This window comes from Mizuhopecten yessoensis, unplaced genomic scaffold, assembly GCF_002113885.1.
Source record: "Mizuhopecten yessoensis strain PY_sf001 unplaced genomic scaffold, ASM211388v2 scaffold11057, whole genome shotgun sequence".
Taxonomy (NCBI): Eukaryota; Metazoa; Mollusca; class Bivalvia; order Pectinida; family Pectinidae; genus Mizuhopecten; species Mizuhopecten yessoensis.
The window spans coordinates 606,242-625,333 of NW_018408857.1; the positions used below are offsets into that span (position 1 = coordinate 606,242).

Below are 19,092 nucleotides of genomic sequence, written 5' to 3' on the forward strand. Positions count from 1 at the left end.
TATTTAACCCGGTAAAAATACAATTATTCCGAGTTATTATTAAAATATATTTTGCTATATAGAAACTTACTAAATATATTGATTTTGTCTAGATTACGCATATTAAAACAATTTTAGTACAAATTGTTTTCCGTATAACATTTTGTAAAATAAATTTACTTTCGGTTGCTCTCGGGTTTTATCAAAATTTCTAGACGAAAATCGCAAGCTTCCGGAAAAACACGTGCATGTCAATTTTATAAACATAACAGGTTTGTAAAAAAGTTTTGTAAGTGTTAGCAACTGTCTTTAAGACTAACGTTGCACCGTATTAATTCCCAAACAGCTTAATTTATTTAACTGAACATACGACCTGTTTATAACAATTTCTTCCGATTAAGTGCCCAACTAAGGAAATGTTTCTCAACCTTTATAAATCCTTGGTACGTCCATACCTTGAAATTAATGTCACCACATGGTCACCTATGCTGAAAAAAGACCAACTCTCCTTAGAGAATGTTCAAAGAAGGGCAACCAAACTAGTTCCATCCCTTAAAGATCTCTCGTACCCTCATGAGCGTATCCGTCGGCTAGGGCTACCATCACAGGTCCAGTACACTCTGCCGATTGAGCTATATAGCTGTAAAGACCTATAATAGCTCTATTGACCTATCTGAAATAGGTCTTTTGAGCTATTTTCAAGTGATTTTCTTTTTTAAAAGATTACGAAATAAAGTCGCTTTTAAAAGAATGTAAAAAAATCGGAAATTTTACATTTATGAAAAATGGAAATAAACATCTAACTGTATGCTCTTTGTAGTCAACATAACCATAAACCTTATTGTTTTATGCGACTTTGCTTTATTTTAATGAAATTTGAAATCTGAGAAAATATAGCTCAATACAGCTATAATTTATAGGTGTATATAGCTATATAGGTCTTTATAGCTATAGCTAAATCGGCAGAGTGTACTGGACCTGCATCACTTGAATACAGAAGACTAAGATCTGGCATGGTAGAAATCTATAAGCTGATAATATAAACAGCATAGATATAACCAACCAACAAATCACCCCTGCCTTCGACAACCTCAATACGAGGGGAAACTAAAAAAAAATGGGAAAAAATCGGTTTAAGAACAACTTTAGGGGACATGCTTTTAAAAATAGAATTGTAAATATTTAGAATCAACTCCCTACAATTGTGGTGGATTCCCCAACCTTAAATGTTTTTAAATCTAGACTCAATAAACATTTGGTCAAACATCCAATCAAGTTTTTACCATCGTGCATCGTCGACCACCATGAACCAACTTCATTTACCTGGCCATTTTCATTTACGTTCCAAATGGTTGATCTAGGCTATTACATTCGCGTATCCCGGTTGAAACGGTACGCGTGGCGCAGAAATATTCCACGACATTTGACCATTCTATAATCGGAGCTAAAAATGCACAGTTTCGGAAAATAAAAAAAAACAATGTATCAAGAATAGTACTCTATGCCCTTCTTTCATGTGTTCACTGAATTATATAACGTATCTTAAAAACTACATGTGTCTTGAGTCTCGAAATTGTTTTAGAAAGAAATAACACAACTACCAATTATAGTCAGCTTTTTAGTTTTGGTCAGATACGTATACGTATGGACTCCTCAATCTACACATGCCAAATTTTCGGTTCAACGGTTTCAACTGGATATATGCAAATGTACCCCTAGAGTTGTTCGTGTATGAAATAGGACGGATCTTATGATTTGATGTTGTTTTCTGGCGAGCCTTAGGAATCACTTTTCATGGTATGACTTTGAATAATAGACGAACCATAAACAATCAGGCCAAGGTTCGGCACAGCCACAATCCCATTAAAAATCATTCATTTGGGTAAAGGTTACTTTTAACATTATAACAATTTTACAACAAGGGTTAGAAAGTTAAACACAAAATTCTTCAAAGAATTAGGAACAAAGACAGTGTCTTACATGTGTAGCGGAATTCGATGGGATCAATAATTGGTATATGTAGCTCAATTGGTTTGAGTGTCTGTCTAGACTTCTGAGGGCCCAGGTTTGAATTCTGGTTCGCCATGCATTATTTCTGCTCCTGCTACATCATGGGCAATCAATGAAATATTCCCACGGAAGGTGGTATAGCTTGGTCTTGCATTTTTTCAGAGTTAAAGACTTAGTTCAACATAAAGAAGGGAGGAATGTAGCGGAATAGGACCGGTTGTATCTCTTGCGACCTGTTAGCTTAACTGGTTAGAGTGTTTGTCTAGAGTCCAGAGGGTCCCAAGTTTGAATCCTGGTTTGGCCATATATTTTTCTGCTCCTGTTACATATATATATGCAACCTAATCAGATAAATAAAAACATATGGTACAATATTATAAAAGAAATTGGATTATTTCTGATGTCTTATAGTTTTTGTTTTTACTTCCTTAACATATAGTGTGGGGTATAGTAGCTATCAATAGAACATAGACAATTTTCTTGTTCACCTGTCATATTTGCACTGTATGCTAACAAGGACTATGTGTTGTAGTCGGTGGAGAACAAAGTCATTGTAATGGTTTGTCATTTTAACAATGATTGCATGTACATTATGTATTTGTAAGGTCTGATATATTTCAACAAGAGAGTCAAATATTTAAGTTTGATTTTATTCTTCCAGAAATTCAGTTGCAATGGGAAAAACAAAGCAAAAGAAAAAGGATTTTCAGAAAGTGAAACTTAAGGTTGGCAAGCAGTTAAAAAAGGCTGACAATGTTACTACAGGTAGTTTCCAGACCAGATCTATTCAGGTGATACAACGACTCAAGTCCAACGACTCTCAACCTAGCACGAAACGAAACCTAAACATAAAGGTACAGTATTGTCGCATTTAATTTGACTAAAAAAATACATTTCTGGTTACCAGACAAACCATGATCTATTTTCTTTGATCCAATTATTACACAATTTTTCTGATATTTTGCCCAGAAACCTAAGAACCCAACTATGTTTTGGCTGTACTAAACTACCAAATATACCGTAAGTACGTAGCTAAAAAACAATTAAACAGTGTTGAAGTCTTTGCTCCTTACAATAAGTATATGACGGATGCCACATAAAAACACTGTTATTGATCCCACAAGATGATTTTGACACTTAATTACTGGATGCATTGGTTTAATATGGACATTGGGATTGATATCGATGGTGAATGGTCGACAGATTTGATGCTTACCTTAAAATAGCACTGCAATATGATACAGATATCTCATGTTACAATACATATCGCGGTACGATGCTTACAATTTGAAACGCATCAACAAACATTTACTTAAAAGGGCAAAGATTTTATTGAGTTTTGTCATAGACTTCAATAGTAAATACTATCGAAATACATTTTTGTATAATTTTAGTGTTTTGGGGTATGACTACACAGTGGACCACATCTTCACTGAAGAATTTAAAAAAATTATGTACACTTTTTAGAGTTTGATAAAAATTGATTGAAAATTGAAGTACTGTTAGTGTATCGCGATACAGGCATTCAAAACGTTTTGACAGTATTGCGTTACAATAAGATATATCGTTGCAGCTCTACCTGAAACTCATCTTTTTGTTGACAGTGGAAATACCTGAAATTGATCAAAAATATCAAATTAAGGTTCTGTTTGACTACACTACTGCTGTAGTTATAATTAATTTTGTATGGGATTCATGGTGTTTCAGTGACTTATACATTAACAAAAATTATCTACAGAATATAAAAATGTTTGGATTACTTTTGCAGGAGCTGTTGACACAGTGCCAACACTACAGCATATCTGTCCGCCACGATGCCCTGACGGGAATGCGTGAACTCTTGACGACATATCCTGACCTTGTCAGGTCACACCTGGCGGTGGTTTTGGAGCGTGCCGCGTCGATGTTCTCCGATAAGGACGCTGCCGTGCGACAAGCTGACATCAAACTTCTAAAAACAATCTTACCACGTATATCTGAGCGTCAGATTTCTTCTTTTTTCCCGATAATAAGTGCCCACTTGTGTTGCTCCATGAGCCATATTTATGATGATATACAGGCAGACTCTTTGAAGATACTTGATCTTTTTCTTGATAACTTCCCTCAGCTGGTCATAGGGAGTTCCAACCAGCTGCTTCCTAATTTCATTGAGCAGATTTCTTCTTCTAAAACTACGGGTGATAAAAAGAGAACTCTCAATGTCAATCCAAACAGAAAAACAACATCGCAAAAATGGAGAAGCACGGTTTTAGAAAGACTGTACAGACTTTTATCAGCTGTTATGAAGTATCAGTTTATTGGCCAAACATCTGCTGGTCAAGGTTCTGATGACTCAGAAAATGGGACGTCCACGTCCGGTACATTCAAGTGGGAGAGGGACAGTGATGCTGGTCATCTACCAATACCTCAAACATTTCTATCTAGGCTCGACTCAAGTGGCATGCTCATCAGGTAAGGAAATGGTTTATCCTGTCAGATAAATAGAGGATTTTACATGATGACAATATGTCATATTGGATTTATTAAAAAAGTTCAATTATTTGATATGACACGAGCCTTTAAGAGTAATTAGAAAAAAAATGTTTTTAATAATTATCAGTTTTAAATGCAATGAGAATTATAATGACAAAATAAACGTTTCAAATTCATTTAGAATAGCAGTAAATATATCGTGTGGTATTGTAAATAAAACTAGTACCCTTAGTGGCATAGGAATATGATCTCACGGTTTTGACCAATCGCAGCACATTTAGGTTTTATTACAGGTGTGTATACCATATTAATGATAATTACTATTTTGGCATATGAACAAAAAATATCTCAAAAAAATTAAGATAGCAGCATGTATTTAATATGCTGGTCCTGTTTACAGATCTAATCGGATATCAAAAAAGAGATCCACTGAGGAAGGGTATGCTCTAACAGGGGAAGGAGGCATGGAGAAGTTTGTGCAGGTGCTGGTCCCCCTTCTGTTGGAATGCTGGGTGGAGGCAGAGGGCTCGCATCACATATCTAGTAAAAAGGGTAAGGATATATACAATTGTATTGTAACAGGAAAGAGAGTAGTGTGCTTCCATCATGGATTAAACTGCAACCAAGGGGTTCCAAGTCCGCCGCTCTACCGATGGAGCTAAAGGGAAATTCCCTCCAGAGAAAAGCTATAAGGTGACCGAAATCCTCTTCTGTAAAATTAAGATCGGCCACACTACTCCGGATCCCCCTGCTTTAAATGTGGTCGTCCTCATGCACCACAATAACCCAAGTTCTAATCCCTGTCACCACAGGTCACAGGTATTGTCTGTTTGGGGAGGGGGGGCAAAATGAAACACTTTCTATTCATGTTAGAAAATAAATTTGTTATGGGAAAAGGTGATTTCAAACATTTATAGATTTGACATTAAATCTTAATTGACGATCAATCATATTATTTAACTGATTACTTGAGTTTTATGGGGACTTAAGCTGAAGGGTTCAGAACATCACCATAGATGGGAGACTGTTATATTTCTACTAGAGTTACTAGATAAGAAACCAGTGGCTTTTTATTTCTTCTGTTGAGAATGATATTATTGTAGGTTCCTGTTTTTATCGAGTAGAATTGTCTAAATGCCTGTCATAAGTTTATACTCTTCTCTGTTTTACAGGTCACAGCAACCTTATTTCCCAGGAATCCCTGGGTATCCGAGGTAGTGTCCTACAGGTGATACAGTTGCTATGGCAATGTGTAGATAAAAACAACCCATCATTGGTAAGTAATGGTCAGCTTGGTATGATATGGAAAACTCTAAACCATCAAGAGTGTTCCAAAATGTACGTTGCAATAAATTGGCTTTATAATGATAAATTTAGCTCACCCTGGCCCCAGTATTGATTAAATGAAGAACTTAATACAAGTGATAATCTTGATGCAATGTCCAAGAGATGCTATTATCAGGCTAGTTCAAAAATGAATATGGCTTTGGCCCCTGATTGGCCAAGACATCCCCCTCCCCAACTTCAGCGACTCCACCACCACCCCCAGTTTTAACCAAACAGGTTGCAAATGATCTTGCTGTGACCCCGACTATTCAGAAATATTTTTCGGTTGATTAAATATCCAAGATAATGGCTTTGATTCTGTATACTGAGAACCTAGATGTGAAAAGTTTACTTAATGAACTTCTTATGCACGATTTAATGTTCAATAACCAGTGAAAGATTCAGGTCTTTTTTTAGGCTACTTGAACAATTTCAACCTCAGAACAGTGATGGGAAATCTAGAAGTGAAGCAATATGAAAGATCATGAAATATTGCCAGATATTCTTTGTCATTTCATTATCAAACCTTTCTTATAATAATATAAAAATTTTGCTTGACATTTTGTCAAAGTTTAATAAGTTCTTATATGCCCGTCAAATTTGATGGAAGTATTATGGTATGGGGTCGTCCGGCGTAAACTTTTGTTTGTCCGGCAATCTCCTTCTACATTTTTCGACCGATCTCTTTGAAACTTGGTATACATTATAATCATGATATGAAGTTGTGTCTCCCTTAAAAGAATTTTGATTTGACGATTTTTGCAAAAGTTATTGCCCTTTGTTCATTTCAGTATTTGATTTTTTGTCCGGAGATTTTCTTCTTCATTTTTTATAGCATGTCAGCTAACACTCTTAGAATGATGCAGATCTTATTTCAATGTAAGAAAGTATATAACACTATATGGCTTTCGACGGGCGTATATTGTTCCATCCCGCGGTACTCTTGTTTAACTGGCGATGTTGTATATTGTGCTGCTGCAAGTAGTAGTAGAATAATTGCTTCTCCCTGTCCTCATTGAAAGAGGAGTTGGAGAAGGCAGTCATTTCACTTCATGAAATCAGAAATTCAGTTCTGTCCAGTAACCTGGTAGTGTGTTTTTGCTGTAGATGGCTACACTACAAAAGAAATACCTGGCAGACTTCAGGAGCCAATTCATGCAGCATTTCCCCTACGCTGTCCACCAACCAGCTGAGAGGACGGACAAAGTGAGGAAACCAAAGCAACCCTCAGAAATACAGGTAAAAACATCACGTTTTCTGATCAAAAGTAAAAGTAAAAACATCTTATTGGCCAAGTAAAGTATTGAATCAATCTGTTGAGTGTCATTTTTGTCGTTGAAAACAGAATTTTAGTCAGTCGAGGAAACCGGATTCTTGTCTAATAAATCTGACATAAGTATGTACCATATCTTCAATTTAATGAATAATTTAATAATATAGCTTATAGACTACAGTGTCATCATATACTGCCAACATTTTGTAGGAATATTGCCCCCTCTCAGTATTCCCTCTGATATACCTGATACATACTGTACTATGTTGTGGATCAGTATTGGGGGTATGACAGTTATATCAAAACATATTTAAGGAGAGGTTACTGTTTATATGAAGAACCAAAGTTTAGTTTAGTTTAAACAGTATTTATTCAATATTCAAACATGTTAATTACATACATATAATTGCACAGGAATTGGAAAACAAGCTTCTAAAAAGCTTATTTTAATTCTTCTCCAGAGTTCAGTGGAATGGGGATCATTGAAGCTCAAAAAATGTTAGAATTTACAAACTATCAGTTAGTGATGGTTAAAATGCCCGAGGAATATCATGTAATATATATTTTAATATTTCACTTGTGCAAAAATTACTGTGAATGCAGTATGGATAATGTACTGTATAGCGCTTTAAATTTGCGGGGTTAATATTTCGCGGTTTCGTATTCAGTACATATTCGCGGGGGTTAATTTCACTGTGCTCACTTATCCAATGTGTTGTGTAAAGTATTTTGAATGTCATCATTTAAGGGTAAAACCTCGAAATACAGTAAAGCTGTTTGAAAACACTGATCCCAAGCGACGTCATCCGCCAGTGACTTCACTTGAAAGAAAGTACCTTTGTAGGAGTAAACTGTAATCAATTATGTTGTGGCCACTTATATGTAAGTGGTTTTTAGCTCACCTGGTCCAAAGGACCATGGTGAGCTTATGCCATACTGCAGCATGCCATACCACAGCGTCCGGCGTCCGTCCGTCTGTCCATCGTCCGTCAGTCAACTTTTCCTTTAAAACGCTACTAGTCCTGAACGGCCAAGTAGATTTTGACTAAATTTGGTCTGGAGCATCCTTAGGCCAAGGGGACTCAATTTTGTATAGATGGTTGGTCTGTAGCATCCTTGAGTGAAGGGGAACCAATTTTATATAAACCGTGGGTCTGGGCCCCCAGGGGCCTGAGGGGCGGGGCCCAATAGGAGAAACATAGCAAATTATTCTTTAAAATCCCTCTTCTTCTGTAGGAATGAAAGGATTTGGTCCATATTTGGTGGGAGCATCCTTGGGTGAAGGGGAACCAATTTTGTATAAACGGTGGGTGTGGCCTCCCTGGGACCTCAGGGGCGGGGGCCCAATAGGGGAAATGGAGGTAAAACCTTTAAAATCCTTCTTCTACCGTAAGGATTAAGGGATTTTATCCTAATTTAGCCTGGAGTACCTTGGGCATAAGGGACTCAATTTCGTATAAACAGTGAGTACGGCACCCCTGGGGGCGGAAGGGGAGGGGCCAATAGGGGAAACATAGCAAATTCTTCAAAATCCTTCTTCTTCTGTAGGAATGACAGGATTTATTCCATATTTGGTATAAAGCATCCTCAGTTGAAGGGGAACCAATTGTGTATAAATGGTGTGTCTAACCCCCCCTGGAGGCAGAGAGGCGGGGCACAAGGGGACTCAATTTTGTATAAATGGTGGGTGTGGTCTCCCAGGGGGCAGAAGGGCAGGGCCCAATAGGAGAAATAGAGGTAAAACCTTTAAAATCCTTCTTCAACCATCGGGATTAAGGGATTTTATCCTTATTTGGTCCTTATTTGGTCTGGAGCATCCTTTGGCCAAGGGGACTCAATTTTGTATAAACGGTGGGTATGACCCCCCCCCCCCCCCCCCAGTTGAATAATTACAAGTCGATCATATGAATTAACATATAACCGAATATGAGAACGTGTGACTCCATCAGTTGTGTAATGATGCAAAAACTAGATCAACAGTAATTTAAATGAACAAGCAAATTCATTCAGCAAAAATTTCAGATTAAATAACCCACCACAGACCATTATCGCAACATTTCATTTCCGGTTAGAGGGAGTTGCTTATATTATTTCTACAAATTCCGGTCTTGTATTACTCAAAGGTATAAATTATTTTTCTTTCAAGAAAGAACAGATTCGTAGGATTACTCTTCCGGCATCAAGATGGAAAATAATTTTTCAAAACTTTGAAACGGATCCTCATCCTACCTTTTCATCGTTATTTGTCAAAATGAATGAAATATATAATAAAAATATCATGTCATTTAACTCGTTTGGCACATCACTGTAGCTAAAGCGTTTAAAACCAGGTGTCGGAAAACGTACCCCGATAGCTAGCCTAGGCCTATAGTGACATTAGTGGTGATGTACATGTGGGCATTGGGCAACGATAGATTCTTAGAGCGGTTTATTGCGTCAAATTTTCCTTTAAACAACTTCTTCTGAAGAACAAACAGGTGTAGAGCCATGATATTTGACTGAAAGCTTCGTTGGTAGGAGTCTGACAAAGTTTGAGAACGAAAATGACCTTGACCTACTTTCAAGGTCACAGGTGTCAAATGTGTCAAACACTTAAAACAACTTCTTCTGAAGAACTAAAAGGTATAGATTCTTCATATTTGGCTGGTGGCTTCCTTGAGCCTGACAAAGTTTCAGAATGAAAAATGACCTTGACCTACATTCAAGGTCACAGGTGTCAAATATGTCACACGCTTCAAACGACTTCTTCTGAAGAACTAAAAGGTATAGATTCTTCATATTTGGCTGGTGGCTTCTTGGGATGGAGCCCAACAAAGTTTGCAAATTAAAATGACCTCAACCTGTTTTAAAGGTCACAGAGGTCAACAACATTTCAAAGGATTTGTTCTGAAGAACCAAAATGAATGGATTTAGCTGGTAGTTTTTTGGGATAGAGCTAACAAAAGTTGAGAATGAAAATGACATTGACTTACTTACAAGGTCACAGGAAAAAACATGTCATACAACTTCTGAAGAAGAACCAAAAAGCAGAGAATCTTCAATCTTATAATAATATTTGGTTGGTAGTTTAACAGATGGAGCCGACAAAGTTTGCGAGGGAAATATTTGTAGTGCAATATAATATTTAATGAGAATATTTTGCTATAATTGCTTAAATATTCAGGTGAGCGATACCTCTGGTTTTCCCCCGTTTTCAATGTGAATTCTGATTCTATCTCATACATGCCAGAACTCACGGCGTGAGGCAACATCTCACGGATTTTCACCTCCGGTAAAGTCTCACGACGTGGGACATGAATTTAAGGAAAGTCCGCAAACCCTCACATTTTTTAATGATCGATCGGTGAACCATTTTCCTGTTGTTGTTGACTCAAAGTCTTACGAGATTCCACAATGTTTTCAGCGATAAATCACGAGAGCTCTCGAGTAGCGGTCATGTGATTGGTCATGTGATCGAAGAGCTCTTCCAATAACTTCCAGACAATTTAGCTGGTTGAAATTGTGAGTTGATTTCAGTGTCTTTTACAATAAGTAATCTATCAGAACAATTAAAATAAGTTCATATTATAGATTTAGTGTGATCCTTTCTTATTGTTGCCATAAATTGCCGTGATACTACAGAATGCTTGACATTCTTAGTCTTAACCACTATGCGACGGTGTCGGCTTCAGCATCAAAATTTCCTGTGAAGTTGGTACCTATGAAATACACCATTTCTGCTAAACCAACAGATAACCACAACAACATAAAACAGTTAACGTATTTACTATATACCAAAGCTATATACAGTAGTTATTAACATATTTACATAGTCAAACAACCCAAAATTACCTGACGACAGACTATTGTGTCAATCTCCATTTGCAGTGCGCTTGAAAGAGAACTAAATTTGGGTCCGGTGGCTGAGACTCCGGACACCAGACTATAACCTACAAAACGGAACATGTAATTTTCCTATAATTACCATTACAATGTACATCTTTGGAACTAATAACATATAAACACTACTTTTAACTTATATAACAGTAGAATTAGCACAAAACATGTTTTCTGTCATGTTTGTAAGGTTAGTTCATTGCTAGAAACTTTGATAAATACAATGCTCGGCTAAGTGTTTCTTTACAAATATAATTTCACTACGAAAGTAAAGAGAACGACCGGTAAATATATAAGGGGCATGTCATGAAGAAGATGGAAAAAGTCTGTTCTGAATGCTGAGATATGTAATTTAAAAGTTCAAATACTGAACACAGTTTTTCTGCACTTTCACAGCTGATTATTTCTGTCCTCTTGTTAAATGCATGTTTCAACATTCTGTTACATTATCAAGAAGTTCAAATGTAAATGAACATAGACAACTATTATCCTTATTTTTACAAACCCATCCAAATACATAGTTCAAAGTTTAAACTGAACATCAGTAGTACTGTGGCTGCTGTGAATAGTGGCCTGTCCAACTAAATTTCGAAAATTAAAGTAAAATCTGCTTCTTCAGTATATCTCAACTATGTGATATTTTGTTTTGTTAATTTTGTGCTATTAAATGTATATAATCATATTCAATGTATATACAAAAAAAAACTGCAAAATCAAAACAAAGTTCCTTACTTAAAGATTTTATGCTTTATTTCATTAATTTAATTGAGTAAGATAGTCTTTTTGCCGTGAAAAATGCCGCGAATAAAACCTCCCTTAATTATTTTCATCTCAATTCCCTTAAAATGATTGTAAAACTCACAGATTTGTTTCCAAGAATTCTGGCATGTATGCTATCTGAGGTCGAAAATTAATTATTTATAGAGAAAAAGTTGTTGCATGATCATACATTCCAAGTCAACATTATGTGAAAACATGAAGTTTTGAAACATTACGATTTAAAAAATATTTTTGCCATGTGATCCTATTTACTTTAAGTAGGTTCTCCTTCCTCAGTTATTCATCCTGACCCGTCATTTTGACATATTTGAATTTAGCTGCGATAACGTAGCTTTCTGATGACCCGAGTTTTTTTAGGTCACCTGAGACTTCATTTGGAGCGCGTTAGAGCTACTCAGAAGATATGTAGATCAGCTACTGCTATTCATTGCCGCAATGAAAAAAAATCCATTCAATTCATATATTTACGTTACGATGAACTACAATAAAAAAAAGTTACAACACATTTTGTAAATTTAGTATATTTAGTATTAGTATCCGACAGGAAACTATAAAAAAGGAACAGCCAGAACTCTAGCCTGCACACAAACTTCAAATGTTCGACTTCCGCCGATCAGCTGATTTTGTTGAAACGAAAATACATATCTAGAATCTAATAATAACCAACGCTTGATATTCCTCTCCTTTTAAAAATTGATCTTATTTGACGTTTCTTTTTGCATTAAACACTGCATATTATATATCTAAAAAAAATGTATGTCAGCACTATTTCAAATTACCGGTCACCATAGTAACCCCCGTCGGCAGTAGGCATAGAGCTCATTTGAAGTTAAATGTACAGCCGTTGAATATGCTGTTTGACAAAAGACCTGCAGATGTAAATGAGGATAAGTTGACGGATGAAGTGCCCTGTGTCATTACAAAGTTCTCTGGGGTTTTTTTTAATGTGCAAGTTGATGTCAAGGGGATTACCCAGTCAGACGTTTGGGTGTTAGAAAGTTTGTGACCATGAGTAACCGATTGTTAATACGAAGTCAGTATTTAATATGACAATGTTATAAATATTTCTTTTAATTTCACAATTAAAAAAAATAAAAGCATTGTACAATGGTGGATGATATATGATTTTTGTAATGTTTATTATTATTTCTCGCAACTACATTATCTCAGAGAAGGGGAGATTACTCTTCTCAGAAACATTACTATGCATATATAATATGAAGTTGTTATTGTGTGTGATAGTGTATTCATGGTATAATGACAGTTGTTTTCAGTTGGTAGATTCATGTAAAGAACAAACATCAATAATGTAAATATAATCCTGTGAATGTCACACAATCTGTAGTCTGGACATTTTACTTATAATCCCTGTGAATGTCACACAATCTGTAATCTGGACATTTTACTTATAATCCTCTAAATGTCACACAATCTGTAGTTTAGACATTTTACTTATAATCCTGTGAATGTCACACAAACTGTAGTCTAGACATTTTACTTATAATCCCTGTGAATGTCACACAATCTGTAGTCTGGACATTTTACTTATAATCCCTGTGAATGTCACACAATCTGTAATCTGGACATTTTACTTATAATCCTCTAAATGTCACACAATCTGTAGTTTAGACATTTTACTTATAATCCTGTGAATGTCACACAAACTGTAGTCTAGACATTTTACTTATAATCCCTGTGAATGTCACACAATCTGTAGTCTGGACATTTTACTTATAATCCCTGTGAATGTCACACAATCTGTAATCTGGACATTTTACTTATAATCCTCTAAATGTCACACAATCTGTAGTTTAGACACTTTACTTATAATCCTGTGAATGTCACACAATCTGTAGTCTAGACATTTTACTTATAATCCTGTGAATGTCACACAATCTGTAGTCTAGACATTTTACTTATAATCCTGTGAATGTCTCACAATCTGTAGTCTAGACATTTTACTTATAATCCTGTAAATGTCACACAATCGGAAGTCTAGACATTTTACTTATAATCCTGTGAATGTCACACAATATGTAGTCTGGACATTTTACTTACAATCCTGTGAATGTCTCACAATCTGTTGTCTAGACATTTTACTTATAATCCTGTAAATGTCACACAATCGGAAGTCTAGACATTTTACCTATAATCCTGTGAATGTCACACAATATGTAGTCTGGACATTTTACTTACAATCCTGTGAATGTCTCACAATCTGTAGTCTAGACATTTTGCTTATAATCCTCTAAATGTCTCACAATCTGTAGTCTAGACATTTTACTTACAATCCTGTGAATGTCACACAATCTGTAGTCTAGACATTTTACTTATAATCCTGTGAATGTCACACAATATGTAGTCTAGAGATTTTACTTATATTCCTGTGAATGTCACACAATCTGTAGTCCAGACCTTTTACTTATATTCCTGTGAATGTCACACAATCTGTAGTCTAGACCTTTTACTTATATTCCTGTGAATGTCACACAATCTGTAGTCTAGACTTTTTACTTATAATCCTGTGAATGTCTCACAATCTGTAGTCTAGACTTTTTACTAATAATCCTGTGAATGTCACACACTGGTAGCTGATTGGTAATCATGATAAGTTTACTTTGTCTTTGATTTCCATGTCATTGTCATGGTAACTAGATATACTAGTTGTTTGGTTACAGGTGTCACACACTGCTGTACTGTAGTAGTTTGACTTTCCAACCGTGATACCAAAACACTACCCACAGGACATCCTCCCTGTCTATACCTACAGTCCATGTATGGCCTGTGTCTGTGTGTATGACCCTGAGGAACTCACCACCTCCACTGATGAGTAGGACCCTGTAGTTGTTACAGTCCCCTATGATCAGGTTCCCCACACTGTCATACACCACACCATGGGGGTTAAATGGTTTACCCCTTGTTTGTGGTGATGGTCTATATGTACTGGGGATGTCACCTCTATATACAAACAGCTCCTTGAAATCAGTGTCCATCACAACAACATATTTGTTTCCATCACCACCATCTCTTTCAATATTGAAATCAGCGACTGCCACATTGTGAGTGACAGGACACTCTGAGATCCTGTCTGGTGTACACACTAATGGTTTCCCAGTCCCTTTCGCCATTGTAGTACACACCATTTTACCATCTGAGGTAAATTTTGAGATGTGTTTGGTCATCCCTACAATGACATGGTTACTGGCTGTAATACATATACATGAGGGTAACTCCTTGGTACGGAATCCGTGTGTCAGTCGTCCTGATACCAGCTCCGTGATGTTGTTGTTATTATCACAGACCCACAGTGTGTGTGTGGTGGGTGACAGACTGATGTCATTGATCCTGACATTGTAATTGACCTTCTGTATTGCTATCCCCTTCCTGTCCAGGAGAGCTAACCATGTGTCACTGTCCCAGGACCTGGTCCACACCTGACCATCAGTGGTGGGACATATAGAACCAATGACACATGGAGACAACCACTCCTCCACTACCTTGGTCTGTGGCAGTAGTTTGTATGTTAACATTGTCACTGCTTTCTTCACTTTTGTTCCTGACCGTTGTCGTTGTGTAAAGGGTTGTCCGAGATCATCAGATGTTGAGACTGACCGATCCTGGTCAGTTAAAGTTTGACCTTGACCTGAGGTTATAACTTTTCCCAAGGCTTTTTTCAAGTTATCTTGAGGACTTTCATTTGGAGTGAAGTTGGCAGTACCCAGGACAGGTTTTACAGGGAGACTGTATGTAGGAGAATGGATCTCACAATATGCATCATAAATCTGTAAGTGTGAACCACGCTGGAGAGCTGCTTTACATTCTTGTATTTGTTGTTTGAGTTGCTTCTCGTACATCTCGAGGGCCTGCTTGTATTTCTTTATCAGCTTGGTATTATCCTCTTCCATTTTGTGATAAAGAGAGAGTGTCTGTGCTGTTAGCATGTCCAGCTCTTGTTTTAATTTATCTGTTTGCATTTTTAACGTTTGTGACAGCTTCTCAAAAGTACTGGTGTTGTCTTTAAGCAGGGTATCGGTAGTGGTGATGTATTTTCCAATTTGTACAAGGTCATTTTTTTCTGTTCTGTCTATAAAGTTTTTAATGTCCGGTTCTTTCTGAGGAGTGATTTCACTTAGCTCACTAACTGGATGGGTTTTGTGTATAGAAGAAAGGCATTTTGGACAAACAAGTTCCTGACATTTTTCACAATAAAATTCTAGCTGTCTCCCTTTGTGGTGTATACATGTCGTTTGACTTTTGATACGGAGAGGAATTTGGCTTTTAGGGGTTGCCATTTTGATGAAAAGCTAGATTATTTGTTGAAGTCTTGAAGATGTTTGTTGTTCTTGTATTAATATATTATTATCAGTAAACATTCACAAATAAGAGTTTGTCATGTAAAGAAATGAAAACTTGACTTATAACTGTCCCATCCAGTAGTAAATGTTTGTTAAACTTATAGCAAAGTAAAAACACTGTAGAATAACTACCTCACGATCACTGATGTCACAGGGCTACTGTGATGATGAATCTAAGTTTTCCATTCCACACATCTCAATGTTCACTTACATTGTCTATAGTTATCCAGCCCTGGAATTCACAATCACATGATGAACTTCCCCCTAGCTTTGCTGATAAATCTGTCACTTTCCTACTGACAATGTAAAAGTTTGATCAAAACTTAAAGTCAAAAGATCGGCTAAATTTGACAATGCTGCTGACTAGTTCAGTAATATCAACAAATTTCTGCTCTAGGTACGCCCATGACTGCGGCAATGGGTAGATCTACCTGTTTCGACCTGCAGTTGTACATAGTAAACAATTTCCCTGTTGACCAAGGTTACCGACAGACATACAGTGATTATAAAGAAATCCATAGTAAAGTAGGTCAGTGGAGGTTGTGTTTAAAAACCTTAGCATTTACATACTTGGCGTGTATTGTCTAAAATGTATGTGTATTCAGTAATACCTGTGTATTGGGTAAAAAGACATACCTGTACTGTAGGTAGATATACCTGTGTATTGGGTAATAAGTCATACCTGTACTATGGGTAGATATACCTGTGTATTGGGTAATAAGACATACCTGTACTGTGGGTAGATATACCTGTGTATTGGGTAATAAGACATACCTGTACTGTGGGTAGATATACCTGTGTATTGGGTTATAAGATATACCAGTACTGTGGGTAGATATACCTGTGTTTTGGGTGACAAGACATATAGGTAGATATACTTGTGTATTTGGTAATAAGACATATCTGTATTGTAGGTAGATTACCTGTGTATTGGGTAATAAGACATACATGTTCTGTAGGTAGATATACTTTTGTATTGGGTAATAAGACATATCTGTATTGTAGGTAGATACACCTGTGTTTTGGGTAATAAGACAGATATACCTGTGTATTGGGTAATAAGACATATATACCTGTGTATTGGGTAATAAGATATTCCTGTACTGTAGGTAGATATACTTGTGTGTATTGGGTAATAAGACATACATGTACTGTAGGTAGATATACCTGTGTATTGGGTAATAAGACATACCTTTACTGTGGGTAGATATACCTGTGTTTTGGGTAATAAGACAGATATACCTTTGTATTGGGTAATAAGACATATCTGTATTGTAGGTAGATACACCCGTGTTTTGGGTAATAAGACAGATATACCTTTGTATTGGGTAATAAGACATATCTGTATTGTAGGTAGATACACCCGTGTTTTGGGTAATAAGACAGATATACCTGTGTATTGGGTAATAAGACATACCTTTACTGTGGGTAGATATACCTGTGTATTGGATAATAAGACATACCTGTACTGTTGGTAGATATACCTGTGTATTTGGTAATAAGACATACCTATATTGTAGGTAGATATACCTGTGTATTGGGTAACAAGACATACCTGTACTGTGGATAGACATACCTGTGTATTGGGTAATAAGATATACCTGTACTCAATAACCAGAAGGCCCAGGGTACTGAAATTGGGCCTGTAGCATGCTGGGATGAAGGGCTACCAAGTTTGTTCAAATAAATGACCTTTTCCCACTTTCAACCTAATGTCCTTTTTCGAGGTCAGAGGCGTCATATGTTTAAATCTTTTAATAGGTTCTTATGAATCAAACACTGATATTCTGCCTGTAGCTGTTATTTAGTCCGCTATTAAGATTACAAGTGTGAGGTTAATACCAGGTGAGCGATGCAGGCCCATTGGGCCTCTTGTTTCAAATGAATGACACAGACACACTTTCAAGGTTAAATGGTTCAAATGTGATCATCTTCCTTTCTCTTTCTCACTTATTTTCTCTCTGACTCTACCTGTTTTACTTTTCCCTCCTCGTGTCTCTCTCCTTCTCTTCTTCCTCCCACCTCACTATTTCCATATAAAAATACCGGTATAATTTATATATGTTGCGTAAATTGACTTATGGAGTAATTGTTTATATGCATGTATTTTGAAGAAAAAGACTTTGATAAGTTGTAAAACTTGTGTCCAGTTCTTTTGTTAATATTTACAATAGAATATGTTTAAATAAAGACAAATGTTTTAAAAACCTTACACAAACCAGTAGTCTTAGGATCATGATAATTAGTCTTCAGCATGCTTGGATGGAGGATTATCAAGTTTGTTTCAAAAAATTTCTGTGACCCACATTCAAGGCCACAGGAGTTAAATTTGTAAATAACTTTTGAAGTACTACTAAAAAAAACCTAAGGTCACAGTAGATACTATTTAGCAAGAAGTAAGCCTTGATAATGTGTTGCTCCAATTCAATGAGCTTGACCAAATATAAAATATCAGGAGATATATATTTTAATGATCTTTTAAGCATTTAGTGTTAAAGCTTGTTTTTTAGCTCACCTGGCATGAAGTGCCAATTGAGCTTATGCCGTGGCGCGGCGTCTGTCGTCCGGCCGGCGTCCGGCGTCAATATTTTACTTTAAACAACTTCTTCTTAATAACCGAAAGGTCTAGGGTGATGATATTTGGCCAGAAGCAAACTGGGATGAAGGGCTACAAAGTTTGTTAAAATTAATGACCTTCACCCATTTTCAAGGTCACTGGGGTCAAAAATGTTAAAAATTTTAAACCACTTCTTCTGAATAACCAAAATGCCCAGGGTGATGATATTTGGCCAGTAGCATGCTGGGATAAAGGGCTATCAAGTTTGTTCAAATGAATGACCTTCACCTATATTCAAGGTCACAGGGGTCAAATATGTGAAAAACATTAAACAACTTCTTCTGAATAACCAAAATGCACAGGGTGATGATATTTGGCCAGTAGCATGCTGAGATGAAGGGCTACAAAGTTTGTTCAAATGAATGACCTTCACCCATATTCAAGGTCACAGGGGTCAAATATGT

The 19,092-nt window shown here is 36.5% G+C and overlaps 1 protein-coding gene across 1 annotated transcript in view; it reads left to right on the plus strand.

The window, feature by feature from the left end:
* The first annotated feature begins 201 nt into the window (after nt 1-201).
* The window catches only part of LOC110465121 (testis-expressed protein 10-like), a 39,911-nt gene continuing 21,020 nt past the window's right edge, over nt 202-19,092 (plus strand). The window contains exons 1-6 of the mRNA XM_021520719.1: nt 202-251; nt 2,651-2,843; nt 3,758-4,440; nt 4,862-5,013; nt 5,634-5,737; nt 6,895-7,026. Coding sequence (XP_021376394.1) covers nt 2,664-2,843; nt 3,758-4,440; nt 4,862-5,013; nt 5,634-5,737; nt 6,895-7,026 — 1,251 coding nt within the window. The 5' untranslated portion in view covers nt 202-251; nt 2,651-2,663. The remainder of the gene's footprint in view (nt 252-2,650; nt 2,844-3,757; nt 4,441-4,861; nt 5,014-5,633; nt 5,738-6,894; nt 7,027-19,092) is intronic.